This window comes from Varanus komodoensis, unplaced genomic scaffold (assembly GCF_004798865.1).
Source record: "Varanus komodoensis strain SLA01 unplaced genomic scaffold, ASM479886v1 scaffold14_1, whole genome shotgun sequence".
Classification (NCBI taxonomy): Eukaryota; Metazoa; Chordata; class Lepidosauria; order Squamata; family Varanidae; genus Varanus; species Varanus komodoensis.
Window position 1 is genome coordinate 21,578,745 of NW_025335438.1, and position 25,909 is coordinate 21,604,653.

General features: G+C 42.8%; 1 protein-coding gene across 4 annotated transcripts in view; it reads left to right on the plus strand.

Annotated features, from left to right (window-relative positions):
• The first annotated feature begins 1,254 nt into the window (after positions 1–1,254).
• GAREM1 (GRB2 associated regulator of MAPK1 subtype 1) overlaps positions 1,255–25,909 on the plus strand; it is an 89,577-nt gene continuing 64,922 nt past the window's right edge. Inside the window, exon 1 of one of the 4 annotated variants that reach the window (XM_044423779.1) lies at positions 1,255–1,632. In XM_044423779.1, the coding sequence (XP_044279714.1) occupies positions 1,512–1,632 (121 nt within the window). In that variant the 5' untranslated portion in view covers positions 1,255–1,511. Of the gene's footprint in view, positions 1,633–2,875; positions 3,564–25,909 lie in introns of those variants that run through there. The other 3 variants (XM_044423778.1, XM_044423783.1, XM_044423781.1) reach the window with 3 other exon arrangements.

Genomic DNA, 25,909 nt, shown 5'->3' on the forward strand with positions numbered 1-25,909 from the left:
ATGAGAAAGGTGGGGCTAGATGAATCACAAGTTGGAATTAAGATTGCTGGGAGAAATAACAACCTCAGATATGCAGATGATACCACTTTAATGGCAGAAAGTGAAGAGGAAGTAAAGAGCCTCTTGATGCGGGTGAAGGAGGAGAGTGCAAAAGTTGGCTTGAAACTCAACATTAAGAAAACTAAGATCATGGCATCCGGTCCTCTCACTTCCTGGCAAATAGATGGGGAAGAAATGGAGATAGTGACAGATTTTATTTTCCTGGGCTCCAAGAACACTGCAGATGGGGACTGCAGCCAAGAAATTAAAAGACGCTTGCTCCAGGGGAGGAAAGCTATGCCAAATCTAAATAGCATTCTAAAAAGCAGAGACATCACCCTGCCAACAAAAGTGCAGATAGTCAAGGCTATGGTTTTCCCAGTTGCAATGCATGGCTGGGAAAGCTGGACCATATGGAAGGCTGAGCGCCGAAGGACTGTGAATTGTGGTGCTGGAGGAGACTCCTGCGAGTCCCTTGGAGAGCAAGGCAATCAAACTGGTCAGTCCTAGAGGAGATCAACCCTGACTGCTCTTTAGAAGGCCAGATCCTGAAGATGAAATTCAAATACTTCGGCCACCTAATGAGAAGGAAGGATTCCCTGGAGAAGAGTCTAATGTTGGGAACAATAGATGGCAAAAGAGGAAGGGGATGGCAGAGAATGAGGTGGCTAGATGGAGTTGGTGTGAGCTTGCGTGGACTCCAGGGGATGGTGGAGGACAGGAAGGCCTGGAGGAATGTTGTCCATAGGGTCGCGATGGGTCGGACATGACTTTGTGACTAACAACAACAACAACAGTGCAGCATGCATTTATTTAGGGCAGCGGGAGGAGGCTCTGGCCTTCCAGGTATTCTGGCCTGTAGTTCTGGGCAACATCCGCCATGATGAGTCATGTTGGGCGTTGCTGGGCCAAACCTCTGAAGGGTCGGTCACTCCAGGGCTTTAAAAGGTTTCCCCGATTTCACGTCAGGCTCGTCGCCCGCGCGGCTGCAGGGCATCCGAGCGGCCAGGAGAGGGCGCGAGAAGGACGGAGTTCGGCAGGAGGCTGGCTGTGCCCGGCGCGCGTTCTCCCCCGCATTTGTTTCAGGAAAGGGGGAGCGCCCGGGCAGCACGATCCCAGGGAGGAGAGAAAGAGGAGGAGCGGTGACTGCGCAGGCGTCCCTCGTACCTTGTTGATTAGTCAGTCCGCGCTGGGATGGCGTTTACTGGGTCAGCTGGAGCTGCAAGCAGAACAGCCAGCCGGAGCAACAGCAGTCGCCGCCGCCACTGCTGCGGCGGGCCTGGAGGAGCTGCTGCTGGGGCCGGGCGCGGGGAGTCACCTTGCCTGTGAGCTACCCCGCCATGGCCCGGGAAGGCGACCGCGGCAACAGCAGAGGTTGAGGCTGGCTGGCTGGCTGGCAGGCTGGCTGGCTGGCGCTCCCCGCCCCCAAGCACCGACCGGCCCCCTCCACCGCTGCCCAGAGCCAGAAGAAGATGGATGCGGGCCCTCCGCCGGGCTCCAGTCTCAAGGATGTGAAGTGGAGCTCCGTTTCGGTCCCGTTGGACCTGCTGGTCAGCACTTACCGCCTGCCCCAGGTCGTCAGGCTGGACGGCGGTGAGTAGAGCGCGCGCGAGCTGTGCAGAAGCCGCCGCCGCTGCAGCCCGATCTGGGCAGGTGGGACGGGGGAAGAAGCCGAGCAGCCGCAGCCGGGAAACCTCCTCCTTCGCCTCCTGCTTCCCGAGCGACTCGCTCAGCGCCAGCCGCCACCGCCCCCTCTTGCCTTGGACGCCGGCCAGTCTCCAGCCGCGCGTCCTTCTGGGGAGGGGAGCCCATTGGGAGACGCGGGCACGTGACCCCAATCCCCATGAATGGGCCGGGGCCGGGGCCGGGGCCGGGCGGGCGGCGCTGGGCTCCGCGCGCGGCTGGGGACGGGGACGGGGACGGGGGGGCGGCTTGGCCGCGGGCAGGAGTGGGCATGCGGAGGAAGCCGCCCTGGACTGATCCGATCAGCTTCGAGCAAGCGAAGCGAGGGGCAAACCCGGCACTTTTGAAAAACGAACTTCTGTGTAAATACACGAGCAGTCCAGAGGTCGGTCTCCAGTCATTCCGCGGGGAGGAAGTTCCGCTGAAATGCGCCCGGGCGCTGGCCACAATCCAACATGGATTCTATGCATGGCTGTTGGGATTGAGTGTCTGGATTTAAATGGGATTTTCTCCCACGACTGCAGCCTAAGTGCGGCTCAGCCCCGAGAAGTACGCGGGCAGGTACACCGTGTTGCGTTAGGGTCCGACTTGGAAGCGCTGGCCTCTTAGGCTCACTCTGAAAATGTCAGCTCCTCCGGCGATGAACCGTAGAATGTCTATTGACCGGGGCTTCCCAGAAATCCAGCTCCACTTTAATAGTTGATAGATTGTCTTACTCGGACAGCCTTGAAAGGTGTTTAGCTTGGAAAATTTTCAGATAGTAGTTCGCCCCTAGCCCGGTATAGGGGGATACATTTGTTTGACTAACACATTACAGTAAATATAAACGCACAAACTGTCTGTAGTCGTCTCTGTTTCTTTCTTTAACCGGACCCTTCTATTAGTTTTGTACTGATACCGAATTTTTATTGTCCAGCTTTTTCTTTTAAAGAGCAATTTTATTCTGTGTGCCAAGTGTACATTGGATCTCTAATGAAGCCCTCTGAAAATGACTTTATTTTTAACCCCTTTTGCTAAACTTACAGGTCCTGCAAACATTTCACATTGAAATGACAAGGGGTAAGGTTACTAATTGTTTTCTCTTTTGGGAAAATAATGGATCCGCCTAGTTTACATAGGCAGCGCAGGAAGACAACTATGATGCAGTATTTATGCCTCTTAAGTATTAAATAGATAATGGTTCCAACCTTTCATCACCTATTTGCACCGATCTATCAAGATTTTCCTAATTGAATAAACTAGAAATTTATTAAACTAGAGTTTGCCCACTTCTAATGAGTATCCTGCCTTGAATTGTCTATACTTTTCCAGTACTTATAGTCCACTGTCACTTGTACACGAATCTTCAGGTGACGCTTGTGAATTAAAACAAGTAGCCAAATTATATAATGGGTTACTAATGAGGGCATGAAAGGGTTGAGGACTGTTTCATTTCTATTATTAGGGGACTATCATCTGACGGCTCTGAAGCCACTTTTCCTCTCATATGTAGTAGTGCAAAAATAGGTGCTGATGTGCTCACTTCACATTGCAGAAGATGAACTATTGTGTGAGTGACAACCAGCAACAGTTTTAAGTGGATAAACTGAACTGCACAGATTCTCCTCTACAACTCTTGACTCCCCATAATCTTTTGCAATTTTATATATGAGAGGGAGAGGGAGGGGTAGAGGGAGAGCATTAATTCAGCCCTAGTATCCTAGGGGTTCATTTGTTTCTCTTGATTCTAATGCAGAGTTCCCAAATATTGTTCCCACCAGATGTTTTGGAGAACAACTCCCATCATCCCTTTCCACTCCTGATTGAGGCTGATGGAAATTGGAGTTCAGAGCATCTGGAAGGTATTGGTTGGGAAAGGCTGTTCCAACGTAACTCTTTGTAACTTCATTGCGTGTTTTCTGGCCTTTTGGCATCCTTATGTCCCTATTTTCTCAAATGTAACTCCCATGGAGTCAATTGAAGCTCATTCTGAAATTCCCTCATCTCCAAAAGTGCTCAGACACTTTTTCAAATTGCTCTTCTCACAACAGAAAGGGCATTAAATAGGACTGGCCCAGCTCAGTGGTGGGAAAAGTGAGGCACTAAGGGCTTCACCTGAAAAACAGATAGTCAAGTCATGCTTGTTATGAACTATTGCTACTTATGATTTAGAATTGTTCTCCCTTTATAAAGCTAAATAACCCAGATTTCTGCTTTTCAGTTTGAATGGATTTTAGATCACTCAAACTCTTGCGATGTGGGTTTTCTGAAATTGTTTGAATTGATACATGCCCTGATACCCTAGATTGATGTGGGGTCTAATGTAACATCTTTGATTTATTTTTAGTTAAAACAACAACAACAACAACCCCACACAAAGTTTGCCTTGTTCATCTCACACGCTGTTTAAAGACTATCACAGCATTTCAATAGCTAAAAAGTGTAGAACTGAAATATTTGATTAAAACACTTGAAATATTTGTCCAGGTTAGGAGATCAATCAACCACATAAAGCATCATCCTTTGCATGGTCAAGTAAATCCTGCTATAAGATTGCAGGCTAAATTTTATATTGAAACCAGCTCAAACCTTTATTTGGATTTATTTTTTTTTTTTTTTTGGAGGGGGTAGGAGAACTTAGAACATTTACAGCATATGTCAGTTTGGCAGAATGTTTTCTTGTGCATTATCTGAATTTAAGGGGGGAAACATTGAAAATCTAATGTACAATATGTGCAATTATATGCATGGTTAGAAAAAAAGTCCTACATTTATTGCAGTATTCACCTGGATTATATCTCAGTTTATCTGAGTTTATGAACTCTCGTTCCCCAGCCAGCCATACTGAGAACTCTAGAACTTTTTTTCTTTCTGACCATGCATAAGATTGTCTCTTGATTTAGCATGGCTAAATATCTGCACATGATTTACATATAGCTATGTATATCCCAAGTTCATGGGGAGAGTCACTTAAAAAAAGTTAATTACAACATTGAAATGGCCTGATTTGACTGGATGGAATCATTCATTCAATTATTAATAATATGGACTAATGTATATTTAGAAAAAAAGAGTAATAGAATTCTAGCTGTTCCTTATCACTGTACATGTCTTAATCTCTATATTTTAGAATGATTTAAAACTTATTAAACGTGAAATGAGTTATTACTTTTGAAGAAAAATAGACAGCAAAGTATTCTGAGTTTGCAGTATAAATAAAGTGCACATGCTTTTATAGGCAAGAAAGCTGTGTTGCTCTGCTAAAGTTCTATGAGATCCCTGTTCGTATACACTTATTTTTTCTACTTCTTGCTTAATATTTAGCCTGATAAAGAGATCTGAATAACTTAGGAGCTGGGCCACTATTTAGGTACATTTTAATTGGTCCAGTGTTATCCTGCTGTGTATTTCATGGTCCCAAATGCCATTTGGTAATGTGGCTAATGATGCTTTGCTACTGTGCAACAGAGAATGCAGTCTTACGTTGTTTGCCATGATGCCCATAAGCTTTTGAATATGACTGGCTAGGGTGCCATCTGACTATGGCAGCAGTCGCTGACCCCAGCCTCCCTTTCCCCCACTTTGCACTGTGCCCCTATTGATCTCTCTGAGGTAGATTTCTGATATTAGAAATGCGACTGGCACAGTTCTTGCAGGGCTGGCTGCTGCGAGAAAGCAGGCTCCTTGGTCAGGGGGAGGAAGCACAAGAGCACCCGAATTCTTAGCTGCTCAACTGTGCCACCTGCATTCTAATGACCAGAACTGGCTGTTTACCACCAATTCCCTTTTAGCACTTTGCTTGTTGCACACCTGGAATTCCTTGGCTGCTGCTTGATGCCATGCTGTCAGCCGTGCTTCATTTCCATGGCTTTCCCTTATGAACTTCTCAGAAGGCTTCAGCTCTTGAGTGGTATATACATTTCATAAAATACATAAATATATTGGAGGCTGTCTTTGTGAGACAGTTTTGTAGAATCCATAGTAAAAGTTAATTTTCCAATTCCATTAAAAGCCTTAGTTGTAAGACTAACAAGGCTGACTGATAACTCCGTATGCTCTGTAACTTTGTTAACCCATAGCTGTCTATCAGATGCATGACTGAACATTGAAAATTGCTTTGAGTGTGTGTGTGTGTTCTCTCCTTCCCAAGTTAATGAGAAGGCTTGCAGATTTTGGGGTGAGGGAAGGAGGAGCAATCTACTGAAATGCAGCCTGAGTAGGAATGCCATTGCAAAGAAAACAACAGCAGGCAGCACACAAATTGCATTTTAAATTCTTAAGGCAGATTTCAAGCCACTTGTATCATGAGTTCTGCTTATGTGACTTGTCCATCATTAACAAATATGCCATTATTTTATGTCTGGATGCTTCTGCTAGGAAACCACTACATCTAATTTGTTTGGGTGGCTTTGGAAGTTCAGAAAGTACATGATTAAAATAAGATGAGGCTGTTGTAATAGCACATGAGACTCATTCCCACTAAGGAATGCTGTGGAAACTAAAATGAGCTAAAATGAACAAAAACAAGCAAATGATAGCTAGTTTCTTTATCTGAAAGACTAGCAAGATTACAAGATAGGAGATGGGGCACATGTAGAGACATGACAAGCGAACACACTTGTATTTGCATTGTGTAGTCTTAGCATGCGCTCACTAAAAGTGCTAGGAAGTCACAACTGTCCAGCACATTTATGTGCTACAAAGTTATATATATATATATCTTTTGCTCTACATATAGTTTCTGCCCTTCTCCCACCCACAAACCCACCATGTGGAAGTGCTACGAAGGGAAATACCAGTTGGATCTGAACAATGAAATTCTGGCTAAAGAAGCCAGGATATTCACTTGCTACTTCCTTTGGTGTGATCCTGAACCTCTTAGTTAGTTAGAGGTCATGATTAGAACTGGCCTTGTGCCTCAGTACAATATTTTAGAGACCGTCAGAGCAATCCCATGTCTCCTAGACAATATTGTTTGTGTGTGTGTGTGGGGGGGGGGGGGAATCAGATTCCAGATTTTCAGATTTCAGAAAACAATTCTGACCTCAGAGCTAGAAATTAGTGCTCAGAAGACCCCCCTGCTGCAAGAGTGGAGGAAAACCCCCATGGGCTACTCTCCAAGGTTAGGAGTAAAAAAACCTTGAAGAATGGGTTCAGGGGGCCTTCTAAGAGGTGGAGGAGGGAGATTGGCTCTTCGAAGGCACAAGGTTTCCTGGTGATGCTTTGACCCCCTTGCCTCCTGCTCCAAAGTACCACAGTTAGATAGCTGAAATCAGCCATCTAGATACTTGGCAGTACAGGAAGTTTTAGTCCACTGAGCACAAATGTTGCCTCTGAGCACCTTCCTTCCTGCACAGGATACCTGAAATCTTCCAAGGTCTGAGGGTTATGGGCAGTCTCACTGGATCACTACTTAATCACTACTTTTGGTCATCATCCAATACAAGTAAACCCATACCAGCTTTTTGCCTTTTGAAATGATACCTGAAGCTTATTTCATTTTAAACAGAAACTCTTTTTTGTTGCTAATATGAAATAGTTCCTTGTGCCTCTAACACAGCCATCCTAAACATTGTCATTACTGTGCTAACTGGAACCATTCGTGTGGCTTCTTTGCGATGTCTTTGAACATTGAGTGAACATGTATTCTTACATTTCGCTTCCTGGAAGTTAACATACGATCAATGTAAATGCATTCTCCATGCCTTTATGACAGCTAAAAAACTGATATTACAACACTGGAAGGATAAATGCTCACTTCATATGATGCAATAGATTAAGGGACTAACAATGCTTTCAGTGTTTGAACTGGTGGTATATAGACACAGCTTGGAAATGTATACATGTATTTTGTCTCCCTATTTTAAAGCTGATGTATATATTTTTAGAAAGTTGTATTTTCAAACACACACATACTTCAAATGTATCAGTCGGATTAATTTAATTACATGTGTTAGTTTTGTTTGCCTTTTCTTGGTTTTTGTGGCTTTATTCTTTTGACATATACAATAAAACTGTGCACTGTCTCTGGTGAGCAGCAAAGGTTGAATGCAGTCATCTTCGGTCCACAGAGCAGCAGAACGTGCTTGACAATTTGAACTCTCGCTTCCACTTCTTCCCAAGCTTTCCCTTTTTCAAGCACCTTGGTCTGACACAGGCTGCTGTCTTTTTCTGAAGAAAAGATCCACAAATTAATTAATTTATCTATGCATTCATGCATGCATTTATAAGGCTGCCTATAACTGCTGAGGCCTTCCTAGGTGGAAATGGGTGCCAGGAAGCCACATTTCTCTAGTTTAGGACTGAGTTGAGACCAGTTTGAAAACAGTTGCTTGTGCCTTTACAAAAATACCTGTATGTACATTTAATTGGGGGCTAATATGTACTGTACATATTAAGTTGTTTTTGACCATTTTGTTGGATGAATTTTAACTAGTTTTTAGCCCTAATTGCAAGCTTTTCTGAGAACAGGGATGAATAACTACATGTATAAACATCCATGTCAATAGTATTGCTATGGTTTAGCCTGGTTTTGTTTTGTGAGACTCATTTTCAGAGATGAAAAATGCATTTGGAGAAAAGTGTTTTTCCCTAGTTAGCAACAGAAGTACATTGCTGAAAGCGGAGGGAGGGAGTGAGAGACCTCTATTGTACTTGAAGTGGATCACCTATGAAAAAAGGATGTTGTAAGGTAGGCAGCCATGACCTGTGGCTGTTGATTAAGCTGTTCTTTTACTATCTGCAATGAGAGCTCTTTGCTATATAGGGAGAGTACATTTCTTACTGTGTTGTAAATTCCCAGTGTTGACTTGGATTGCTTTCTGGCCATGTAATTAATACTGTTAAACGTATTCATCAATAAGAAGCTTAGGCTGCAATCCTTATGCATTTGGAAGCAAGCACCATGGAACTTGGCAGAATTTGCTCCTGAGTAAACATGCAATACATGGCCATGATTCAAGGGAGCTTATATGAGAGTCAGGGAATAGTATGTCCAGGTCCACACTGTAGTTAAGACTGAAGATGTATTTTTAAAAACTGCTTATACTAAACTGGTGCCTTCCAGATCTACAACTCCTGTCAGTATAGTCATGGGAGTTGTACTCCAACACATCTAGGAGTTCTCAGGCTTGGGCAGGCAGTTTTTAAAACTATGTATAGTAAGCACTGATTGAGCCTTCAGGAAGGATTTTTAAAAAATTGTTTCATCCCAGGCCAGAGTTCCATTGAATGCCCTCACTTAAAAAGCTGCAGTTTAGCATGATAGAAAAGCACCCATTGACTTGAGCTTTGGGAAAGATGGGAGACAGATTTGTGATTGTACAACAAAGCTGAACTGAGTTTTTTTTTTCTCCTCAGTGTTTCCCTCTTTTGCAAAGGCCAGCCACTGGCCAGCCTGGCCTTCTTGTGTGTGGTTTCCTCCTTCCCTCCCTCTCTTCTTGCCTTTCCAGATCATTAGCCTACAGGCAGGGCCTGTCTTTAATTTTTGTGTAGCAACTAACTGAAGCACTTTATTTATAAACTTAGTAATGATAATGAGGTTTCCTCTTCAGGAGTCTGGCCTGCTGCCAACAGAGTTCAAAGACATCTGATTTATTTATTGATGTGTAAATGGACTCTCTTGGATTGTGGAAATGAATGGAGAAGAGCCCAAAGCTTCTTTAGGAAGCCTTTGTTAGTTTTTAAGATGCCACAGGACTCTTTGTGGCCTTGGTGCCATTTGTTACATTCAAGAGCCAGTGTGGTGTGGTAGTTAGGAGTGTTGGGCTGGGACCCCAGAGGTCTGTGTTCTAGTTCCCACTTAACCATTAAGATCACTGTATGACCTTGGACCAGGCACAGACTCCCAGCTTAATCTTTCTCACAAGGTTGTTGTGAGGGTACAGTAGAGAGGAGGAGGATCATGCACACCTCCTCCTTGGAGGAAAGAAGCAAGATATAAATGTAATGAAATCATAATTTGACCAGCTTCTTGTGTTGGCTGCTGCCAGATGGTTCCCTACAGTTTGCTCTTATGGCTTAGAATGAGAATCAAACTTTTATGTAACCTTCACTCTAGTGTCTTTGTAATCGAATAGAGATGATCAGAAATAGAACAACTTAACCATTTTGTGTTTGTTTACAATTTGGGACTACCTAGAAAAGGTAATAAGCTCTTAACAAGAAGCTATAACTTGAGATGTGGTAGTTCTGTTATAATCAAATCTGCATAAATTAACATGTGGGATCCTCTCCTTTGCATCCTTATGTATTTATATTCTGTACTTTCCAACAGCCAAAGCTCTCTGAGTGGTTCACAAAAATCCTAAAACATAACATGATAAAACGTGATACAGAACTTTAAAAAATTAAAACAAGACAAAAAGAAGAGTAAAACCCAACAGCAGGATAAAGCTCTAAGAATGCAGTTGACTGTCCTAAGAAGTCATGGCTTGTTAACCATGAACAGCCCATGAAAAGAAGCCATGCTGTGTTGTTGGATTGTGGCTATGAGTTCAACATGGTTTGTTATCTTGACTGTGTTCAGACCACACAATAACCCTTGTTTCACCAACAACCTATGGTTCAACAACACACCACAGGAAGAACAAAACTAAAGGATTTAAAATCCTGAGAAGATTAAGAAAGACTTCTCCCGGGGCCAAAAAATGAAAGTGTAGGTGTCAGGTGAACTGCTTCGGTGAAGGCATTTCACAATAGAGGTACCACCAGTAAAAGATCCTTTCCTCAGCAGGCATGTGCCTAATCGCATTTGTGTGTGAGGAGGGCACCCTTGTGTGCAGGCAGTCTGCTGGGACACTTTTCCTTCAGCTCTTAGCCCTGAAGAAGGACCTTCTGAGCCAGATATTTGGGTCTGGTCAGCTCTCTGAAGAACTGCACTAGTCACTTTCTGGCCACTGAAGCCTTCAGAGAGTTTGCCCACCCTCTTGCTCATCTTGGCATGACCTTCAGGGCAAGCCAGCACATGAGTGACTTCTGAGTGGGACTCTCCAGGAGGGCTGTCTAGAGCATCTGGTGCAGTGCTGCCTTGCTGGAGTGAGGTAGCAGTTGAAGGGACCATTGGTGGGGAAGGGACAAAGCATGCCACTCTGTCTCCTGAGGTGGAGGAATCAGCCCCCATCATGGGAAGGTCAGTTTGTTACCCACCTTGAGCCATTAATGCTAATCTCTACATCAGCCATCTGGATAAGAGAGTCAGGATCCTTATATTCTTTTGATTCTGTCATGAAAACAGGAACATGACACGTGTTGATGTTCTGCCTTGACTCACCACATGACTCTTCTTGCAGGAGCCAGGTTTAATGCTCCAGAAATAATTTGCTGGAAAAGCTTTTGATTTATTTTGCATCTCTGTCTTCTCCTTTGTGTCTGGAAATTATGGTAGCAAACTTTGTGCTTTTTTGAGCTAGGTTCTAAATAATTAAGTAGCTGTAGCTCTTGTGCATTAATGTTTTGATTTCAACAGCGTGTCCTTAGTGCTTTGCCTCTCTGTGTAAGGCACAGTGAGATCATAAACCGATTCCCCTCAACTTGGTGGAATTATCAGGAGGATTCTTAGGACCTGGCTGTAGCTTTTTGAAGATGAAAGAACAACACTTTTCAAAGCTACAAAAAATAGGAGAGGTATACCTATTAATTTTTCTTCATCTTTTCCTCAAATACCCTGTTGCAGTTAATATGTGGAGGGAACTTAGTGGAAGCATAAAGAGTACTCTTTTTAACGTGCTCTTTCACATTGTTGGGGGATGCTCTGAATATTCTTCCACTGAAATTCTATTTTTACTACCAATTTTCTAAACTGTTCAAGCTGAAATGCTTTTTTTCTGGATTTCGTATTCAGTACAGCTGTGTTGGCAACAGACTTGCAAGCTCACCAAAAAGGGTGGCTTCCTCCTGTGCCTGTAACAGCAGCTTAATGCGCAGAAATCAGCAGGTTAAGTTTTTAACAGCATGGAGAAATTATGTATGCTCACCTAAATGTTTATACATCAAGTTGCTATTAAAGGCGCAGCTACAGTTACAAAGTTGGCAGTTCTAGCTGATAAAGAGTGGGAGTCTAAACTGTGCCCACATTTGGCTAGCATCTGCAGTGGAGTCTGCAGCTTTTGGCTGGCCTTGATAACTAAATAAAAGTTGTGGTTGCCCACCCATTCTTCTCCTCTTGGTGGCTTGGCCACTATGTGTGCTTCAGCTGAATAGTAGCCAAGTCTTCTGCCACACTTTCCCACAGGAAGGGAAGGTTTAAAGGTTGTCTGTTTGGTCACTATTTATTTAGCCTTGTCACTCCGGACACCATGGAAAAGGACCCCTCCTACACGCAGCCCTTTTCCTGCTCTACAGCAGAGAGCAGGAGGAACTTGCTGGCTTATCACTGTGCCACCAAAGTGTTCTGGCTGCCTCAGCTGCAGCAGTCAGGCAACTCAATCACTGGGATCGATTGGAATCGATCCCAATGATTCCAACCCATCTTCCACCTCCATGGTTAGGATGAAGTTCGGTGGTTGTCATGGGCTCACAGTAAAGATGGTGCATTCACCCTGTTGAGCTAAATTGTGAAAGCCCACATCTACGCAGTGCAACTTTGCAGTAGATTGCAGACCCTTTAATTCTCATATGCAGTCAATGTTTCTGCAACAGGGCAAAAATGTGGGCATGTATACATACATGTTCTAAGCAAAATGCCTTCCATCACTTTAGGAGTACTATTTTGTGGGTTCTTCCTCACCCCTCCCCTCACTGCCCAAAAGTTAAGAACCATTGAGAAAAGGCCAAGTGCATGTGATAATACTCTGCTCTGAAGCAATGCAATACTTGGTTTACTAATGTTAATTCACTGTTCTAGCTTTTGTAATAGGACTATAGCAGCTCTTCTATAATGTGCCCAAACAACAGAGGAGGTTAATAGCATCACTTAATGGAAATAATTATCAGTGAGCTCTAAACCATTTCCCAGCATGTATACTCTGTTCAGGCACAAGTAGCAGAGCTAGATTACTGACCCAAATGGAGAAATGGAAGATCCTTACAGCATGGACAGCTGCTAAATTATAAAATTCTCTCTCTGGGTCAACAGAGAGCCAGATCTTCAGTCTGAATCTTTTGTTAGCTTTGGGGAAGCCAATTTAATATGTATCACAAGATACCACTTGCAGTAATTAGATTTATCCAAATTTTGGCCTTGAACAAAACAAGGAGGAAAAGTATTTAGATTCATATTCATGTGTTTACCACTCTTGGAACTGAGTATGATGCAAAACTTGGCTTGATACTCGAAAAAGAGTAGTAGACTTGACCTAAATAAACATTGGTTCTTGCAAGGAATTTAGTACAAAGTGACCATAGGAAAGGCCTTTCTTGCACACCCCAAGCACTTGTGACAAAGCAAGAAATGGAAGTGTTCCCTTTGGAGTGACATGCTGATACCAGAGTCATGTGCATGCTTGCTACCAGCCATTAGCAAAGTGATGTAAGAGCCAAGGCCTTTTCTGTGGCAACCTTACACTGAAGTGCTCGTGTGATTAGGCCCTAGTTCCCTTGGCCTGCATAAGTGAAATAACAAATTGTCTAGGTAGTTATTTACCTAACCTGTGTGCTCAAATACTGACTCAAAACTTGATCCTGTATTTTTGCAACCATTATCATTGAATGGTAGAAAAGAAATCCAAAGGAGATGAAATATTAGAAAAATTATCATGGGACTGGTTCCGAGTTCTTGTGCTTGCCTTGAGTATGATGTGGCTGAGGAGGGTGCATGAGTGTCTCATTCTACAGTCATCTCTCTGGCAGCCAGCAGCCACCTCAGCTTCCTTCATTTCAGATCAAACACAGGGAAAAACATTGTATGATAATTCCTCTCTCAGGGCTTTTTTCGAGCAGGAAGTGCAGGCAGTGTGGGAGGCTGCAGAGCAATGGAGAATGTGTAATTGAAAGAAAACACATACACAGCACCTTCAGCGAACTCACATGAACTGGAAAGTGTCAATAACACCACTGAAAGAGAGGTGACATAAATGATTGCTTTGAGAACGAGGCAGAAAAAAGAGGAACAAGCAAATGGAAGTAAGATTTTGGCACTGCCCAAGCTGCACCTCTTGCCTGAAGCAGTATGTGGTGCTGCCCCCCTCACACCCAGGACTGGGATTGTGCCTAATGCCAGTGGTGATAAGAGAGACAAGCACCCTCCAGAAACTGGACTCTTGGAAGACCCTCAGGAAGGTGCCAAACACTGAAGAATGAATCTTCAAGCTGAGTTAAATTTACTCAGAAGACCTTTTTCTCAGAAAAGCCCTGTAGTTTCTTGTTTCTTATCTACCATCTTGTGTTACAAAGGCCACTTTAAGAAGGGTAAGAAGCCATTTGCTCACCCTGCCAGTGAAAGCTAAATAGTCTTTGCTTGTGGAACAGAGCAAGACTGCTGAGGTTCCTTCCTGACACCAGTCCTAGCATTCTGAACTGTTTATTAGTATTCATTAGTTATATTTATACCTCACCCTTTTTCTGCGAGGAAGGAAATCCTCCTCCTCCTCCTCCCTGCTTATTTATCTTTGGCAGTTACTGCCAAGAGTCAGTAACTGGCTCAAAGTCAACCAGTGAGCTTCATGGCCGAGTACAACCCATGTCTTCTGAGTCCCAGGGCAACACTCAAACCACTACCTTGACTGTTGACACGTTGCATTAAGCAAAGTCGGGGTCTATCATTAGAGACCTACGTAAGTAGGGCAGGTTTTTACAAAGTCTAGTTTTAGCTGTGTGTCCTTTGTAAGGGAGACATTGCTGCCTACCTCTTCAATAAAGCATGATTGCTTAGCCAGTTAACGCTCGTTTAGAGAGGTCTGATGGGACATGCTGGTGGCCGTGGGTGGTTCAGTGCTCTGCACCCTCTCATTTTTTTTTCTTGGCCACCTTAGGTGAGAAATGGAACTGCAGGCATCATAACTGGGGCCTGGCCTCCTCTTCCCTGCTGATTCTCATTCTCTCTTGGGTGCATTATCTTTGCAGCCCCAGTTTCATGAGACCCCATCTCCATCTCTCATGTTACTAGAGCTTTGGGCGGGGGGGGGGGGGCGGTAACCAAGTGAAACTGGTAGCAAATTTGGGACAGATGAGAAAAAGGAGGTCTTCACTTGTAGGTAATTTAAGGAATTTATTGCATTTCTCTAAGATATGTGCTAACTATGATGGCCTTCAAAGGAAGATTGTCCTTAGTAATAGAAGATAAATTCTTTGAGCTAAGATAGCTAATCTTAAAATTTTATTACTGAACATGGTAGAATTAAATATAGTAATACAGGAGAAAAATGCTTATTTCTTACTGAAGCAGCACCTTCTCATTTTGATCTATCAATATCTATTTTCCACACAAACATGTTTTTTAATAAGCACAATAGGGAGCAAGTTTACCCTCTTATTGTGTGTAATTTTCAATTGTTAATTCTACTGCTTACCCATAGGTGGACCTACTTCAGTTTGTGGGGTCTGCTTAGATGTTTTTGTTTTTTTCTAAAATTGTGTGGGTCAGTGGCATAGCTAGGTACAAAAGAATGGTTCAGAAGGATGGGCGTGCACTTAGAAGTGTGAAACAGGGTGCCTTTGAGTATATGTTGAGCTCAGGAATTTGTTTTCTATCTCGGAAATGATCTCGCAGTGATTTCAAGCAAAATTCCTGAAGGAAAGCTTAGGAGGTAGGAAAGTGCCTAATCTGGGAGGAAGCCTTCTTATTGTTGCAGTTGTCACTTGGGAATCAGAATGCCTTGTTGAGCTATTGCAAATCACCCAGAGGTCTATTAGTTCATCTGCATTCTTGCAATCCCACCTTGATAGTGTCTGAAATAACTATCAACTAAACTTTGTTTATCCCCCAAATTAACAGTTTTCAGAGAATTTGTAGTTATTGACATAGAGAACCTGATCCTGTCTGATACCAGAGACAAGCCCAACTACTTTCCCAAGGTAATGGAAACAAATTTCTTAAATCTTCTGTAGGCCGAATAGTAGCCTTTTCATATCCTTCTGTGGAGATATGAAACTGGGAACAATTCAAAGACTTTAATAGTGCCTGAAAAATCTATGCATGTTACACTGGTTTTCATCCATCTTTGAACCTTCTCTGAACTTCTGTTCAAGAGCTCAATTCATCCTGAAGTACAAATAAGAACAAATAATTCTGTTCACTCTTACTGTCAATGCCCTCCCCACTCATCTTTTTTTTCTTTTTCTGGGCTTCAGCAAATCAACTGACCCCTCTGTCAGGCTCTCCAAATTAGCTCAGCATATGAAATGGAGGAAGTTTCTTTCCGTATGTCACATAAATAATTACATTAAACTGTTTCCTCATTGCTCAAATTGCAAAATGTTGAAAATAACCATGTGTTTGGATTAAAAATCAGACATTGTCTCACTGTGAAGCGACTTTTTCAAATAGTAAGTTTCCAGTTCCTATTAGTGATGGTCTGAACTCACAACTAGGGCAGTTTGTGAATCTTCATTCCATTCTGAGTGACACAGATTGGGTTTACTTTTACACCTAGACAGCCTAAGTAAAATTGTACCATTTAAGAGATGTGGTCATTTCCAGTCTGCAGCAGAGGAGACTCACCAGAGACTAGAAATGATGCTCAGAAGCATTCCCTGCTGTGGTTCATTCCCTGCTGTGGTTCCTCTGCTTCCTGAATTGGTTTAGAGAGCAAAAGAGACTAGTGATTCCATGCTTCCCTGCCATCATTTCCTATTTGCTCTAGGCTTGTGCACCCATTTCAGTGGACAGCAGGTTCCGTTCTCTTAGCTTGTCACTCCTCTCTGTGGAAGTCTGTTATTTTGGTGGATGGATGGGTTGGCAACACCTTGAAGAATATGAGAGAGGAGGCAGTGGTGAGCTGGGATGTTAGCATCTACCCATCCACTCACCAGCTGCAGGCCCGTGTATTTCAGTTTTTACACCGCATTTCAACATTTCCATTGTGAGGACTTCTGAAAGCCTTTCATGACCTAAGAGTTGCACTGCATGTTTGTCTATACATTTGTGTATTCTATTTTGAACTGCCTCATAGTCAATGTACACAATGTGGGTGAATATGACAATTATTCTCCAGTATTGCTTCATTTTCTCTGAAGCAGAAGCTCAAGAACAAAATTCCTGGGATATTCCATTTCACTTTTTCACTAAGTGAAAAAGAAAGCTTTGAAGAAATACCCCCACTATGCAGAAGAGATGGCTACAGCAACATGTGCCATGGATAAAGCAAGCTGTCTGTGGTACATCTGTGAAGGTGGTTAGCTGGTTGGAAAATTAACATTGATTGGCCCTTGGGTAGAAAGGACTCATGTCCTGCTGTTTTCATTTGCGCATGTTATCCAGCTGTTCACAAAAGGCTTCAGCTCCTGTTTGTGTCTGAAACAGCAGTAGGTGTCAGGACTCGTAAGCTAGAATGAATGTTTACATTTCAAAGGCTCTTGTGTCATCTAACAAATTGAGTATAAATGGTGATGTACTACTGAGCTGATAGAATACAAGAATTCTTTCAGTACTGCAAAAATCTTCCTCTAGAGTATAGGATTTCTAGCTGGCTGCCTGGCTGCCCTCTCAAAAGGGAGAGGAGCAGAACCACAAGTTGCCAAAGTTATTTGCAATCAGTAGTATGGATTCCCTAAATATCATCATTGTGTGCTTTCTGGTGAAGTTTTGATTGTACAATTTCTCTGCTTCATTCATAGCATTTTAAGGGGTCCAGACATGGTTGGCTTTCACTTGTAACCCTGTTATGTTTTCCCACTGAGCTTCCTTTTCTTGTACTTTTTCTTTCCACAAAAAAAGTCTGTTAATGCCAAAATAGCAGAATAGTGTGCATTATCCTTAGACTGATAGCTCTAAGAGCCTTTCTGTGGAAATACAAGTTCAATGGGGCTTATTCCCAGGGAGTGAGTATAAAAGTTTAGCACTAGTTGCTTTATAAGGGTGTGTTTTTGTTTTTTTTAAGCACACAGGAGTTAAGCACCCATACAAGCAGAAGCCATTAATTTATTAAATTATCTCCAGTAATAGAATAAAATGCACTTAAGGCACAATCCTGTCAGCAGCAGCTGTGCAGAAGCCTCCAACTTTGAGGCTTGCTTCCACCTTATGCTTGGCACAAGGCTCACCAGAGGAAATGGCCACTGTTGCCACACCTTACACAAGGTATTTTCTTTACATATCCAATTTTGACCATCTAGATGTAATGCCAGGCAGGAGCAGAGACAGAGGTTGGGGTGTTGACTGGAACTGGGGCAAGTCTTCAGTCCTAGCCTCCTCCCCACCCACAGTGGCAAGCCTCTTTTTGTCCTGTTCAATGCCCAATTGAACAGGAGAACAGCTGGCACCATTTTTTCCATCCATCAAGGGTTGGCCTCCAAAGTCCCACTTCCGAGGTTGCAGAACCTTGGATTTGGGACACTAAAGAATCCTGTAGTCTCCCAGCTGATGTCCTAGACTTCTGTAGTAAAAGAACTTGTATATAAAACAACTGCAGGGTAGCTTCACACCCAGTGTGGGCTCAGGTCTTATAGCACAGCTCATATACTGACGCTTGAAATAGACTCATCCGAAGTTTGAGAGTTCATTATTTACTTTAAAAGGCCAAACTGAAACCATGTGAAAAAGTGCACACTGAATCACTCTTAGTGACTGCCTCTTGCATTGCCAGGTGAGTGCATTCGCTATTGTTCCTCCAAAATCTCTATCCCCAGCGGCTCAACAGAGATTTCAGCTCGCTGGAAGTTAGTGCAGACCAGCAGTTCAGCTACACCACCTTGCTGTGTAAGCAAGGCCCTCTAGCCTGGCCATCAATAAAGATTTCTATCAGAAGCAAGACATAAGCTAGGGAGGCAGTTGGATGACTTAAAGGATAGTAAGGAGATTGCATAGAGGTTGAATGAATTCTTTTCAGCTGTCTTCACTGCAGAAGGCATAGGACAGACGCTTATTCCTACACTACAAGCAAGAAAGATCTTGGAATTGCTGTATATCACAAGCTGAATATGAGTTGGGAATTCCATGTGATTGCAAAAAGGGGAAATGCTACTTTAGTCTGCATTAATAGAAGTATCACTTCTAATCACATGAAGTACCAGTTCCCCTTTAGGCAGCACAGGTTAGGCCGCAAGTGGAATTCTGCAGCCACTTCTGGATACCACAATTTAATAAAGATGCAGACAAGCTGGAAAGGATTCAGAGGAGAGCAACTAGGATGATCTGGGGACAGGAAACAAGGAGAGATTGAAAGAGCTGGGCATGTTCCCCTGGAGAAGAAAAGACTAATAAATCACTGGGCCCAGGTAATATCCACCCTACAGTTCATAAAGAACCCACATGGTGAATGGCTTCTAACAAAAATATGTAACATGTGCTGAAGATCAGCATCTGACAACCAGGAAATGTCCAGTCTAATGCCAGTTTTTAAAAACAGATCTTGAGAGGATCTGGGAAATTATAGGCTGGTTAGCTTAATGTTTGTTCTGAATGGACTGGTTGAAAACATGACTGAAGGATACATTAGTAAGCATATAGAAGGACAGACCCTGGCAGGAAAAGAAAATCAGCATGGCTTCTACAAAGGTAAGGCATTCTCATGAACTTATTAGAGTTTTTTGAGAATTCAGTGGTACCTTGGCTCACAAACTTAATCCATTCCTGGACTCAGGTTGTGACCCAAAATGGTTGTGAGCCAAGTTAAATCCATTCTGTAACTATTTTTTTTTAATCAGAAAAATGTGAAGCAAAGTGACAAAGAACAACAAAGATCATGGCCACCCCCACCCCCCACCCCAAGCAGGAGTGCAGCCATCTCCCCGCCTCCCCAGCATGACCATGATCACGTCTGTCATCCCTGCACATGCCCGTCATCCCGAGGGGGGGGGGGGAGAAGGGCACAAACGCGCTGCGGGGAGATGGCTGAAATCGCGGTTATGCTCCTGCAGGAAAGATGGGTGCAATCACAGGCGCGCTCATGCAGGAAAGATAGGTGCGATCTTAGCCATCTCCTCCCCGCTCCCCACCCCCAGCATGATCACAGCCCAAGACAGAGTTTGCGACCTGAGTCAAAAATTTTATGAAATTTTTGTTCGCGACCTGATTTGGTCATGAACTGAAGTGTTCGTGAGTCAAGGTACCACTGTATCAGTAAACATGAGGACAGAGGTGATCTGGTAGATATTGTTTACTTGGACTTCAAAAGTCTTCTGACAGAATCTCTTACAAAAAGAGTCATCCAAATAAACTGATTAGTAGAAGATTTAGTACAGATAAAAGGAAGTACTTTTTCAGATTATATATAAACTAAACTATGGAATTCACTAAACAAAATGCAGTGGTGGCTGCCAATCTAGATGGCTTTAAGAGGGTATTATTTCATTTCATATATTATGTTTTTACACTGCCCAGAGCCAAAGTATCCTGGGCACTTTACAAAGATTAAAACCCTTAAAAATACATGATAAAGCCATATATAGACAAACAACACACAAGAGAGTCACAAATATATCTAAAAATATTTTTATATGATCAACAAGAAAAAAAGCAAAACCTGCTTAAAAACCTCATTATATACTTCCAAATATTTCAGAGAAGAAAGTCTTAACCTGACATCAGGAAGACAACAATGTTGACCATGGGGTTCCTCATCAAAGCTGCTATTCAATAGTTGGGGAGCTATCCCGGAGAAGGCCTCCTTCTCTCTCATTGCTGTCTTCCAAATGTCTTGGAGGAGACACCTGGAGGAGGTCCTCAAAGAAGGAATGTAGTGTTAGGAAAGTTCATGTTAGGAGAACTGTTTCCTTGGGGATTGTATAGGGCAAAACCTAAACCCTGAATCAGGCTCAGAGACACATGAGCTGTTAATGCAAGTGGTCCAGAATCAATGTTACATATTCAAACTTTCCAGTCTCACTTACCAGTCTGACTGCTGTGTTTGCACAAACTGCAGCTTCTGAACATTCTTCAAATGTGATCCCACTTAGAACACATTGCAGTAATCACAGCTTGCAGATTATCAGAGCATAGACAACTGGAACTAGGTTGTCTCTGTCCAGATAAGGGAATAATTGGACCAACAGCTGAGGAAGGTAGAATGCACTATCTGCCACTGAGGCTACCTGTGCAAAGATGGATTTGCTCTTTCAAGGAGGGGCACCCTCCATTCGGTGAGCAGAAACACATATTTACAGCATCTCAGTCTTCTCTGGATTGAGTTTCAGCTTATTACCTCTCATCCATTCTGTTGTCATAGCCTGACACTGATCTAGCACGTCCACAGCCTCAACTAATGAAGATGAAAAGGAGAAATTGAGTTGCATGTCAGCAGCGTACTGATGACAGAACACTCCAAAATGCTAGAATATTATACTTAGTGTTTTTGTGTAGATGTTAAATAGCGTGGGAGACAAATCCAACCCCTGTGGAACCCCATACAGTATAATCAAGGGTCTAAGTCGGTGGTGGCAAACCTATGGCATGCATGCCGCAGCGGGCACGCAGAGCCCTCTCTGTCGGCACACGAGCCAAGTTGCCCCAGCAGCCAAGCACATAGGGGCCATGTGCATGCTCAGAAAGGAGTAGAGGTGCCAGGCAATGACATCACAAGCTGCGATTCATTAGCTGCGACTCATCCGAGCTTTCACATGGCCAGTCAGTGTGCTACCAAGGATGTGTGTGTGTGTGTGTGTGTGTTTGTATCATTGAAAGCTCTGTTATTGTGTTTTTCTTTTAAGACAAAAGATGTTAATGTATGAGTTGTCTTTTCTAAACTAAAACTTCAGTATTCAGGTTTTATTGCAGTGTTGGCACTTTGTGATAAATAAGTGGGTTTTCAGTTGCAGTTTGGGCACTCGATCTCTAAAAGTTTCACCATCACTGGTCTAAGCAACAATACACTTTCTGGAGCTGACCATCCAAGTAGGAACAAGACCACTGCAAATAATACGTACCTCCCACTCCCAGCCCAGACAGTCACCCCAGAAAGATACTATGCTTGATGGTATCAAAAACCAAGGATGACCAAAGTTGTTCCTGTGCCAAAATCTGGTTTGAACAGCAGAAACAGATCAAAATAAACAGTCTCATCCAAGAGTGTTTGGAGCTGCTTAATGATAATCCACTCTAGAATGTTGTCCAGGCAAGGAACACTTGTCACTGGCCTAAAATAATTAAGATTTTTTGAAGCCAGGGTGGTTTCTTCTGGAGTGATCTCATCACCACCTCTTTCAGACAGCATGGGGACATTCCTTGTTGTGTATCCCTAGTCAAGATGGCTGTTTCCTCTCTGCCAAATCTTATATGCAGAAAGGGGAAGGATCTAGTACAGAAAAGCTTTGCATCTGTCCAGACACCTTGTGAGCATCCCAGGCGGATTCATGAAGGATTACAGTATCAGTAGCTGCTAATCTTGCTGGGTGTAAACTACTTCAGCGACAGATACACTATGCATCATTTACTTCATTTCCTGAGGAACATGAACAAGAAGGTGATATTGCGCTCTTGTCCTGCTGGTAGGTTTCCTATGGAGAGCTGGCTGGCCACTGTGAGGAAAATGGTGGTTTAGATGGAACTTAGTTGGATCCAGCATGACTCTTACAATTTCTTATGTTCAGTTACTTTGCTCAGTGTTATAACAAAAGACTATATGTTGACTTTGGCCATATGCAGGTGTGCTTCTCTGAAGGTTATACCATTAAACTGGACTACAGTTAATAAACTGTAAGCTTACTGAAATGTGTGCCCCACCACTTCCAGTGCTCTTCATAATCCCAAATGTAGTCCTTCCTACTACATCTGAGTTATATATCTTCCATCCAACTATTGTCCATCCTTTTTCAATTCTTAAAACATGAGTTCTGAAACATAAATTCTAAGTGAAAGCTGGGATTTGGTGGTTTCTATAGCATGAACTGAAAGGCGTCAAGACATGCCCAGGGAGTTCGGCTGGGTTTAGTACTGGGTTTAGTCCAAATAGCTTTAATTTCCTTGGAAAGAGACTCAGTAGGTAATGTGACTTCTGTCAACACAAGCAGTAGGCAGCTAGGTTCACACTACATAAAAATAGCCTGCACGAGCTATCAAAGTGCTACATAAGAAATATATTTTGAATATCTCAAACTAAAAAGGAAAATATGAGTAAAAATATGTGCACTTATCAGAGCGACCAGCTTAAAACTTAAACTTTTTTTTAGGCCTATATTATATTGGACACTGCAGCCTATTTGTGCAAGTAGGTGGGTCACTTATATTCATATTTTGTAAATAATTCTAATTTCAGTGCACTACTCTTACAATGAGATGCTCAGGCGAAATAAACTCAATGCCATTCTATATTTGGAATTTTTATCAATTAAAATAAACAGGCTCATGTTCTGCCTAGCTCACTGTAATTAGAAAGGATCTCTTGGCCAGGATCCAAAAGTTTTTAAGTGGCACTGGCTTTTCCATACATGCTCCAAGTGCTTCTTTGCCAACAGCACTTCTTTGTCCACTCCCTTAGAGATGATGCTGAAAATTTCTTCAGGTTTGGAGAATGGATGGTTGGCAATGCAGTGAGTCCACACGCACAGTGGACTATACTTTGTACTGACAAACAGAGCTTTGGAGCCAACTCCTCATCACCATACACCACAACATTGCTAAGAGCTCAGGATTGCTACTTCTGCACAAGGCACATATCAGAAGTGCCTTAAGAAGCTCTGGTGCTTTGGTAGTATGGCAAGTATAAGTGCATTCTAACCTTAAATTACATATTTTTTTAACTGACACCCATGATGAGTAGGCAATAGCTAAACGTGCTGGAGATTTGACTATACATGAAATATACTTAATGCAATATTCCCTAACATTGGTGCCTTCCAGGGGTGTTAGTCTTCACTTTCCCTCAGCTCCAACCAGCCTAGCCAATGGTCAGGAATTATGGAAGTTATAGTCCAAAACATTTGAAAGGCAACACATTGTGGAAGGCTCATTTAAATGTTCCTGAATATTTTAAACAACTTACAATTATACATGCTAAGAGGAGAAACTTGCCTCCCTATTACTTTTGGCCACTCTGGTTAGGAATTATGGGAGTTGCTGTCTAACACATCTAGAAGGCACCATGCTGGGTGAGGCTGCTATCCAAAGCACAATTTGATTCTTGCCCATAACCATGCAATGAGTCACAAACCACACGTTCTGTTCTTTAGGTGTGTGATGTAACAAACCCACTTTCATCCCATTCAGAATGTGACCCATCTATATGGGCTAAACTCTTCTGAATTCAAAGCTGGGATGTGCATGAGTCTACTATAATTTTGTAGGATTCCATTATATGCCTCCTAAGTACTGCATGTTGCCACCTTTGTTAGTATTCTTAAATGATTGCAAAGGAAACATTGAGAGGGCAAAACATCAAACAACTGTACTATAGTGCTGTGATCCTGCTACAAACTACACAGATTGTATTAAATAGATGTGTAATGGACCATTGTTTATCATTTTACACACTTCCAAACTGAATCTGTTCATCTTGCTTTGGCTGTAATATGGATCAATATGCTCAGTCCTTAAGATGCGTAGGTGTAAGTGGGTGTTCAGTTTAGAATCTTAGGATTTAAAAAGAATATTAGAGTGCGTACTTTACTTGCTGTCTGTGGAGTTTTAAATTATGTTTGCAGATATATGGGAGGGGAAACAAAGATATGCACATATATATACGCGCACACATCCACAAATCCAATTAACCTAAAGTTTCTTCCTTTGAGGTAACCAGATTGCATTCTTCCTTTCTTTAGCTTGCATAAAAGATCATATGCCAAATAGTGTGGGTGTACAATTAAATGTGTGAGAGTGGGCTGTTCGTGTATTTCACATCTGTTCATTTCATTCCCACTTGGGAACAGAAAATGTCATCACTATGAATGGGGAAATGAGCTGTTATCAATTCTTTCCATACTCGGTCAAAGACGTAGTGTCCCTAAGCACTGTTTATGGTGCTAGAGAGACAGCTTCTTCCAATGTAAGAAGTTCTGCCATTTGTGTCATGAGCCAAGGTTCCTCCTTCCAAGAATCAACAGCCGCAGAAGGTTTTCCTTGCAATTTCCTTTATTGTTCCCAAGTATAAATCACCCAGAATGGACCTCTGAGCATGCACAGAGTGGTTTGTTGAACCCAATCTAGTGTTTACATTCAGGAACTGTCCTTATGATGATGCCTAGGCCCCATCCTCTTGGGAGGGTCTTTCCAAAGGTGGGCAGGCCTCCTCTCTGTGTGCTGTGCATTCAATTGGGCCCCACATCTCTGCTGATGCCTCACACAGGGTTGAGCACGGGGGTAGGGGCTGGTCTCCATCTGAAAGTTTCTTCTCCTCAGGGAGCTCTCCTGCTAGCTGTGCATCTTGGCCATTTCTAGGACTGCCTGGCTAAGCAAAGCACCTGGCCTTGAGATAATCTCCTCCTTCTCCTCCATCTCAGAAGCTTAAGCTAACCCATGCTCCCCCGTCTAACTGCAGTGTGCTGTAGAATGTAGCCAGCAGTCTGTGGGAATGATTGCCCATGTCCACCATCCTTATGACTCCCAATTATTTGTTGATTCGGGAATTATGATGATAATCTTTCTTTTTATTCTCTGAAATTTCTTCATAGTGAGCACTGGCATTTAAGAACCCCCCTGTGTTCTTATGTCGTCCAACAACTTAATAGAGGAGCATCTGTTTGTGCCCTTTATATTTCCTTGATCTTGCAGGGTGTCTTTTGTACGTAGAGAAAAGTGTTGTTAGCAAATGCTACTGCATTAATGTTTACTGCAAATGCATTAGTATTCTGCTTTCATTGCTTATATTACAATTCTGTTTATATTGGTGTCCCATCTGCTCCTGTCAGGTTCTAATTATCTGTGGTAAACATTCTTTGATTCTTCTGGCAATATTTCCCAATTTCTACAAAGCATGTAATCTGTGTTTTGTTACTTCTTAACTTTCTACATTGAACTATGTCAGCCTTCCCCAAGCTAGTGGTTTCCAAATGTTTTGGACTACTGCTTCCAGGATTCCTGCTTATCAGCTATGTTAGCTGATGGGAGATGGCTTCTAAAACATCTTGAAAGCACCACATTTAGGAAGGCTGGACTATGTTTCAATTACACATGCACACACGTAAGCACACTGCATTATCAGGGAAACACAGAAACATATACTTCTTTTCACATCTTTACCTTTGA